Here is a 9204-nt window from a genome sequence, read left to right as displayed (position 1 = left end):
GAGTGGAGACGCCCCCCCCCCGCCCCAAAACAGTCCAGTGGCACCTTTAAGACCAAGTTTTATTCAGGTACAAGCTCTCCCTCCTCTGCCAGGACAGAACGGAGATCAGTTCTCCCAGAGAGAACGGCTGCTTCCAAAGGTGGACTCTACAGCATTAGACCCCGCTGAAGCCCCTCCCTTCCTAAACCCCGCCCTCCTGAGGCTCCACCCCCAACCCCTAACCCGGAGCTGGCAGCCCTTACCACATAGCCGCCAAGATTCCTGCCGAGCGATGGACAAATCCCCAGAAGATCCTCACCTGTGTGCCCGTTGTTTTTCAGGGTCAGTTTCTCGGTTCCGGGGCTGCGGTATCCCTCGGGCTCCACCGGAGGGAGGGAAGGCTCATACTGGACCGACTCCGTCTGGATGTTGATGGGGGACTGCGCCTGCCACCCACAGTCTGGGTACGTCTCCTGCCAGCGCTCTTGTCCGTGGGCCCCTGGGAAAGAGAGAACGGGTGGCGAAGCTCTTCTCCACCTTTATGGCACTGGCTTTGGAGCCCCACCTCATCTCAACCAGGAGAGGCTCTCTTGAACACACGAAGTGGACACATGAAGCTGCCTTATGCTGAATCAGGGCCACCAAAGTCAGTATTGTGTGCTCAGGCTGGCATTGAACCTGGGACCTTCTGCATGCCAAGCGGATGCTCTACCACGGAGCCACAGCTCCTCCCCAACTCTGGACCATCAAGGTCCGTATTTATCTACTTAGACTGGCAGCTACTCTCCATGGTCTCCTCAGGTAGAGATCAGTCATAGAATCATTGAGTTGGAAGGGACCTCTGGCCAGCCCCCTGCACAATGCAGGAAATTCACAAATATCTCCTTTCACTGGAGATGCCGGGGATTGAACCTGGGACCTTCTGCATGCCAAGCAGACGTTCTGCCACTGAGCTATGGCTTTTCTCCATGGCTCTCCAGGGTCTCAGGCTGAGGTCTTTCACATCACCCGCTACCTGGCCCTTTCAACTGAAGATGCTTCCAGGGATTGAACCTGGGACCGTCTGCATGCCAAGCAGACGTTCTGCCACTGAGCTATGGCTTTTCTCCATGGCTCTCCAGGGTCTCAGGCTGAGGTCTTTCACATCACCCGCTGCCTGGTCCTTTCAACTGAAGATGCTTCCGGGGATTGAACCTGGGACCTTCTGCATGCCAAGCGGATGCTCTACCACTGAGCCACAGCCTGTCACATGAAGAGAACTCTCATGTGTAGCTGCCTTATACTGACTATAAAAAATGCTGCAATAAGATGCTAAATAACAGATACATATAATGAATTTCCAATATTAGTTACAATATTTTTGCAAAACAGGTAAGTTTACCATATGAATGATAAAGTAATTCAAGCAACAAGGTTAATCCAGAATGACAAAAACCTTGAAAATGGATCCCTGGTATAGGTTCACCAGGATCCTCGTGTGATGACGGATGACTTTTTGATGATTCTTCATTGGCTGAGAGTTCTTCCTCAATGTTAATACATTGTTTTCACAATTGATGATCCATTTTCAAGTTTTTCTCATTCTGGATTTACCTTGTTGTTTGAATTGCTTTATCATTCATAGGGTAAACTTACGTGTTTTGCAAAAATTCTGTAATTACTATTGGAAATTCATTATACGTATCTGTTGTTTAGCGTCGTATTGCAGGGTTTCTTATAGCTTTGAGTCGCTTTATCACACTGAATTCTTCTTATGCTTGTTCTACTGAACGAGACTGCAGGTCCATCAAGGTCAATATTGTCTGCTCAGACTGGCAGCAGCTCTCCAGGGTCTCAGGCTGAGGTCTTTCACATCACTTCCTGCCTGATCCTTTTCACTGGAGATACCAGGGACTGAGCCTGGGACCTTCTGCGTGCCAAGCAGAGGCTCTTCCCCTGAGCCACGGCCCCTCTTTACAGCACTCCAGGGTCTCAGGCTGAGGTCTTTCACATCACTTCCTGCCTGATCCTTTTCACTGGAGATACCAGGGACTGAGCCTGGGACCTTCTGCGTGCCAAGCAGAGGCTCTTCCCCTGAGCCACGGCCCCTCTTTACAGCACTCCAGGGTCTCAGGCTGAGGTCTTTCACATCACTTCCTGCCTGATCCTTTTCACTGGAGATACCAGGGACTGAGCCTGGGACCTTCTGCGTGCCAAGCAGAGGCTCTTCCCCTGAGCCACGGCCCCTCTTTACAGCACTCCAGGGTCTCAGGCTGAGGTCTTTCACATCACTTCCTGCCTGATCCTTTTCACTGGAGATACCAGGGACTGAGCCTGGGACCTTCTGCGTGCCAAGCAGAGGCTCTTCCCCTGAGCCACGGCCCCTCTTTACAGCACTCCAGGGTCTCAGGCTGAGGTCTTTCACATCACTTCCTGCCTGATCCTTTTCACTGGAGATACCAGGGACTGAGCCTGGGACCTTCTGCATGCTTCACAGCACACAATCCCTGCACGGAGGGCCTTGTCCCCAAATCCACGATGGGCAAGGAGTTTCTTGCCTTTGAGAGGGAGTGAGAGGGACATTCTGCCCATCCAAAGCTCGTCAGTTCTATGAACCAAAGAAGGGAATTGTCTGCAAGCGGGTCCGGTCCCTCCTGCATACCCAGGCAGGAGCTCCCAGCCGGCCAGCAGGTCAAAACGAAATGTTGTCGCTGCCGGCGGAGACGGCAAGCACACCAGAGACCACGCAAGCCGCAGTGTTTCCATGGCCCCTCCTTCCAGACCAATAGTTTAATTGCTGGTTTTATGTCTGTTGTGTATTAGAACTGAAACCTTCCACGGAACCCACTATTTAACATGTCTAGTCTACAGCTGAAACAAAATCCCTGTCGGCTGTGAACATGTGCAATTTAAAATATTTATATGTGTTGTCCTCCCTTGTTGTTGTTGTTCAGTCGCACAGTCGAGTTCGACTCTTCGCGACCCCATGGATCATCTCCCGCCAGGCCCTCCTGTCTTCCGCCGTCCTCTGAAGTTGGCTCAATTTCATGTTCGTTGCATCGATGACACTGTCTAACCATCTCATCCTTTGCCGTCCCCGTCTTCTTTGACCTTCAATCTTTCCCAGCATCAGGGTCTTCTCCAGGGAGTGCTCCCTTCTCATTGGGTGGCCGAAGTATTTGAGCTATAATGTCCTCCCTTACCCCTATGAATAATTGTTAGTCCCTTGTGAAATGTGTAACTGTAAATCGCTCAAAGCCAGCAGCTCTGCAGGATTGAGCGATTAATAAATTGAAAGATTATTATTATTATTATTATTATTATTAACAATTTCTTTGTACATATTTTAGCTCTGTTTGAAACTGTTTTAATGATGTCTGCGTGTGTGTGTTTTGTGGGTGTGGGTGTGGGTGTGATTTTAATGGTTTTAAAATGTGGTTTTTATCTGTTACGTTTTAATTTGTGAGCTGCCTTGGTGGCCAGTGTTCCCCCTAAGCTGAGTTAGTGCGAGCTGGCTCACAGTTTTTTAGCCTCTGGCTCACACATTTTTGTCTCCACTCAGGAAGGAGGAGTCCAGAGCAAACTAATTCATGCGGCAGCCAAATCGCTCGCTCACAACTTTAATGCCAGCGGCTCACAAAGTAGAATCTTTGCTCACAAGACTCCACAGCTTAGAGGGAACATTGTTGGTGGCCCTTTGTCAGACTAGGAAGGCAAGGTATAAGTTTCGTAAAAACAGAATGAAATAATAGATTTTATTTACTTATTTCTCGCATTTATTTTTCGCCTCCCTCTGCAAGCCTTTGTTCAACTAACCCTAACTCCCAGCATTGGCACTGGGGCCTGATTCTGTTCCCACAAAGGCCGTCTTCTCCCTCAAAAAGGCTGCAAAAGTACGGTTGCAGGTCCCCCCCCCCGGCCACTGGCAGGAGACAGGGGTGGAAGGTTGCCAGATCCAGGCTGGGAAATCCCTGGAGACTTGGGAACTGGAGCCTGGGGAGGGCAGGGACCTCCGTGGGGTACAACGCAATAAAGTCCCACCCTCCAAAGCATCCATTTTCTCCAGGGGGAACTGATCTCTGTAGTCTGGAGAGGAGCTGTAATTCCAGGGGATCCCCACGTCCCACCTGGAGGCTGGCATCCCTAGCCAGGAAGGCAAGGCAGGTTTCCCTCTTTCTGAAAAGAGCTTTGGCGCCGTTCGCCTGTTGGGATGCGGCAGAGGAGGCCAGCAAACTCCACGCTCCTTTGCATCTGAATGCAAATTGCTGGCACAGCCCTCGGTTGGCTGGGAGGATTGTTTCCGAGCGGGGAAGCAAGGATAAAGCGGTTTGTTTGGCCTGGCCTGCGCAGTTGTCATTCCGGTGGCCCGCGACCTGAAGCTGTCCCACATGCAGTGTTCCCTCTAAGCTGAGTGAGTGTGAGCTAGCTCACAGTTTTTTAGCCTCTGGCCCACACATTTTTGTCAGAGCTCAGGAAAGAGGGCTCCAGAGCAAACTGATTTATGCAGCAGCCAAATTGCTCGCTCACAACTTTAATGCCAGTTGCTCACAAAGTAGAATTTTTGCTCACGAGACTCCACAGATTAGAGGGAACATTGCCCACATGTAGGAGGGAAATAAAGAAATCCTCCAAGCCCAGGCCCGGGCACCACCGATTCACTGCCGTCTGCATCTGCACCCAGAAACACCCCGAATCCCTGGGGGGGGGGGCGGTGGAAGAGGGGATGGATGGGGAACGGGTGGTGGAGAACAGGCTTGCTGGATCAGACCCAACTTCCCCTACTCCCCACTGCTTGGCCACTGCGCTTTTCTCTGCCCCTCACAATGGCAGCTGCTGCTGGCGTGTCCTCTCTGCCAGTCTCCTACTCGCAGTGCCCTTTCAGAGGCTGGGCAGGAGCTGGGCTCCTTGCCTAGAGAGCCCGAGGCCTTTAACCTGGCAAGTGAGAGTGACCAACTTTGCGTTGGGAAATTCTTGGAGATTTGGGGGTGGAGCCTGGAGAGAGGAGGAGGAGGAGGAGAAGAAGAAGAAGAAGAAGAGGAGGAGGAGGAGGAGGAGGAGGAGGAGGAGGAGGAGGAGAAGATTGGGTCTATTCCTTGCCCTTCACTACCCAAAGGAGTCTCAGAGCGGCTGACAGTCTCCTTCCCCTTCCCCTTCCCACAACAGACACCCTGTGAGGTAGGCGGGGCTGAGAGAGCTCTTTCAAAGACTGCCCTCGAGAGAACAGCTCTGAGACAACTTGCGACTGACCCAAGGTCACACCAGCAGCTGCATGTGGAGGAGTGGGGAATCAAACCCGGTTCTCCCAGATTAGAATCTGTGCTCCTAACCACTACACCAAACTGGCTCTCGGGGGAGGGACCTCAGCCAGGTACAGCGCCATAGAGTCCCCCTTCCAGAGCAGCCATTTCCTTCAGGGAAACTGAGCTCTGCTGGCCGGAGACCAGTTGCTGTTCTACGAGATCTCCCGGCCCCACCTGGAGGTTCAGCAACAAACACACAGGGAACACGGCGAAGTTAGACAAACATAAAGAAACACCATGTTAGAACAAAACACACTCTACTAATATGCACTTGTGTCTTCATATATGGATTTACATACAGTAGAGACCCTAATATATCTCACACATATTCATTGTAGTACAAAAACCTAAGGTACATTATATATCCACTAACAGAAAAGTCCACAGCTACAGAGACCTATTCCAAATGCTGTAGACTATCTTGCTCCTGATAAGAGACTGATGGAGGTTGCAACAGTCGTAAATGATTAGTTCCTTTCTCAGTTTTGCAGGGCCTGCAAGACGGAGCTCTTCCGCCAGGCCTTTGAGTAGGAGCTGCCGCCACTATTATTCCACCTTTGCCATCTATGCACCATTGTACTATTACCACGATTGTCTGGATCCTACTGGGGGGGCGTGGCACCCCTAGCACGAAGCGGATGATAGATTTCGGGTAAGCTGCCGTTGGGTTTAAGATCTACCCATTTTTGTTTAAATTTGTATTGTAAATCTGACATTGTATTTTACTGTTTTATATTACGTGTTTTTACTGTTATAATCTTGGCACATTGTGCCCTTGTTAGCCACCCTGAGCTTTCGGGGTAGGGTGGTATATAAATCCAAGGATAAATAAATAAATATAAATAAATAAATGAGAGATGCAGCAGGCTGTTATATTCTCCACAAAAAGCGATTCAGCAAGCATCGAAGCAAGCAACACACCTCCCAGGCAAAAATTGTGTGTTTCGACAGATTCTTCTTTGGGCAGACATATTTTTCCTGGAACTGAATTACAAATACAATATAACACAATGTACTTTACATAATAACCGGGGGGGGGGGGGAGAGTTAGCTTGCTGTACTAACCCAAAGCTCACAATTTTACAGTGCATAAGTCAACAATTCTATAGAAGGCTTCTTCGGTTCTCCATGGGAACACCCCATTAGTACAGCTGTGCTTTATTAGAGTGGTCTTTCTGGGGTGTTCCCATGGAGAAGCCTTCTCTGTGGCTGTGGACATTTCTATTAGCAGATATATAATGCAGGCCCCGGTCACACAGCCCAGTTAATGCGGGGGGGGGGAGGCGTGGCTGTTCGCCCCGGAGCAAAATAAAGTGCGGTAGCCCGATCACACGGTCCCCCAAGCCTCCGTGTGTCGGCTGTTAGCTGGCAATCACACAAGCGATGCTGCAGCGTGGCAAAGAAGCGGAGCAGCGCGATCACACAAGCATTTTGCACTGCTTTCAGCTTTGTGTTTGTGCGCATGCGCTTACGAAAAACATCCGGTTTGCGACGGGACGTGGACGGGCGCCGGATGCCACGGGCTATTAGCGCTCCCGCGATTTCCGTATACTAGTGCACTTTCCTTGGTACTTTTTAACTCCACGTCTTCGGCGGGACGCCACAGGTTGGCCACGGGTGCACTACGCTTCCCAGATGTTGCTGTGTGACCGCGCCCTGAAAATCCGCCCGACATTCGTGCCTTTCGCACGGCAAATTCTCCGTGTGACTGGGGCCGTACTTTAGGTTTTTGTACTATAATGAATGTGTGTGAGATATACTAGGGTCTCTACTGTATGTAAACCAATATATGAAGACACAAGTGCATGTTAGTAGAGTGTGTTTTGTTCTAACATGGTGTTTCTTTATGTTTGCCCACCTGGAGGTTGGCAAGGCCGACTAGGAGAACACACCTGGGAGCCTTCTGCGTCTGTAATGCACAAAGACTCCTGGGAAAAGAGAGACTCCACTTCCCAATGCTACTGGGGGAGTTGAGGTTGCCAACTCTTGTTTGGGAAACTCCTGGACGTTTGGGGGTGGCACTTGGAGAGGGCAGGGTTGCAGGAGGGGACGGGTCTCCGTGGGATATGATGCCAAACAGGCCACCCTCCAAAGCAGCCAGGAGAAATGGTCCTGTAATTCCAGGAGATCTCCAGGGCCCACCTGGAGACTGGCAACCCTAGCTGCCAGTCTGAGGAGCCTGACCTCACAGTCTGGTGTGGTGGTTAAGTGCGCAGACTCTAATCTGGGAGAACCGGGTTTGATTCCCCACTCCTCCACTTGCAGCTGCTGGATGACCTTGGGCAAGCCGTAGTTCTGGCACAGCTGTTCATGGAAAAAAAGAGCAGTTTCTGTCAGAGCTCTCTCAGCCCCGCCTACCTCACAGGGTGTCTGTCATGGGGAGGGGAGGGGAAAAGGAGTTGGTAAGCTGCTCTGAGACTCCAAGTGAAGGGTGGGGTATAAATCCAATCCATCCATCCTCCTCCTCCTCTTCTTCTTCTTCATAAATCGGTTTGCTCTGGAGCCCTCCTTCCTGAGCTGAGACAAACATGTGTGAGCCGGAGGCTAAAAAACTGTGAGCTAGTGCACACTCACTCAGCTTAGAGGGGGCCCTGTCTTTGACCCACCTGGCTTCCCTTCTGGCTCCCTAATCTTCTCCCACACATTGGGGGGGAGCGGGTTTGTGCACACAGGCTTGCTGCTTCTCCTGCACTCCCCTGTAAAGTTTGGCCAACCAGACCAGGCCCTGAGCCTCTCTCCCCCCGCTGGAATTGCCGCAGCCTTCGGTTAAGCCCTTCTCAGCCTCCCACAAAATGGCCTTGTTTTCGTAGGGTCCCGTGTCATTCAAGAGGGATTACGCCTGCCCTTCCCCGTGCCCAAGAGGATCAAGCATGCCTGGCCGAGCTTTGCAGGACTTTGGAACAACAGGGGCCCATGGGGGCTTTGATGCACACGGGATTTCGGCTGGGAAGGCAGAGCGGCGGCCCCGGGCCAGCGCTCGGAATTACGGGGGGCGTTTGGGGACAAAGGGAGGCCTTCTGACCTGTGGGGCAGGAGCTGCGTCATCCCCGAGGTCCGCAGGAGGCCCCGCCAGGGCTGTCTCCAGTGTTCCCTCTCAGCTGAGTCAGTGTGAGCCAGCTCACAGTTCTTTAGCCTCCGGCTCAGACACCTTTTTGCCGTAGCTCAGGAAGGAGGGCTCCGGAGCAAACTAATTGATGCAGCAGCCAAATCGCTCGCTCACACCTTGAATGCCAGCAGCTCACAAAGTGGTATTTCTGCTCACAGGACTCCACGGCTTGGAGGGAGCATTTCTCCATGGGAAAAGGGACAGGTCTAACTGAGCAAAGGTTGCCAACTTTGGGCTGGGGGATTCCTGCAGGTTTGGGGGGTGGCGCTTGGGAGGATGAGGCCTCCAAAGTAGGCGTTTTCTCCACTGGCCCCTGTAGTCTGAATGGCTGAATTCAGAATGAAAATATAAATGAGGCTTTCCAAGAAGGGACAGTGTTGTTGAGAATAATTGGACAGCTATTGAAAGGCACCTTCTGGACCAGAAATTAATATCAGTGAAACACCATTTGGCATATGATTGGATCCTGGGAGGCCTCATTTATACTTTCATTCTGTGCCCAGTAATTCTACTCTGGAACGACTCGAAAGGACTAAACACAGGTGTGGAGCAATGCTACCTCTCAGGAGTCATTTCGTAGAAAAAGAGGTGCAGGAGCTCATTAGCATAACTGATTAGCATAACTTATTTGTATAGGCCACACCCCCTGACATCACCGGAAGTGTGTCAGAAGGCAACACCCACCGCTCAGGCTCCACTGGACTGTTTTGGATTGCTAGCTGTTGGGGGGGGGGACGTGCAGATCTGCCCTCGCAGAGGAGGGAGAGCTTGTACCTGAATAAAACTTGGTCTTAAAGGTGCCTCTGGACTGTTTTGGATGGCTAGCTATGGGGGGGGGGG

At 51.4% G+C, this 9204-nt stretch overlaps 1 protein-coding gene across 2 annotated transcripts in view; it reads right to left on the bottom strand.

Annotated features, from left to right (window-relative positions):
* CA14 (carbonic anhydrase XIV) overlaps window positions 1–9204 on the bottom strand; it is a 55270-nt gene that overhangs the window by 26508 nt on the left and 19558 nt on the right. For both annotated transcript variants that reach the window (XM_015410105.1, XM_015410106.1), the window contains exon 3: window positions 299–478. In XM_015410105.1, the coding sequence (XP_015265591.1) occupies window positions 299–478 (180 nt within the window). The remainder of the gene's footprint in view (window positions 1–298; window positions 479–9204) is intronic.

This window comes from Gekko japonicus, unplaced genomic scaffold (assembly GCF_001447785.1).
Source record: "Gekko japonicus isolate JY-2015 unplaced genomic scaffold, Gekko_japonicus_V1.1 scaffold424, whole genome shotgun sequence".
NCBI lineage: Eukaryota > Metazoa > Chordata > Lepidosauria > Squamata > Gekkonidae > Gekko > Gekko japonicus.
This window is presented reverse-complemented; position numbering and strand designations above follow the sequence as displayed.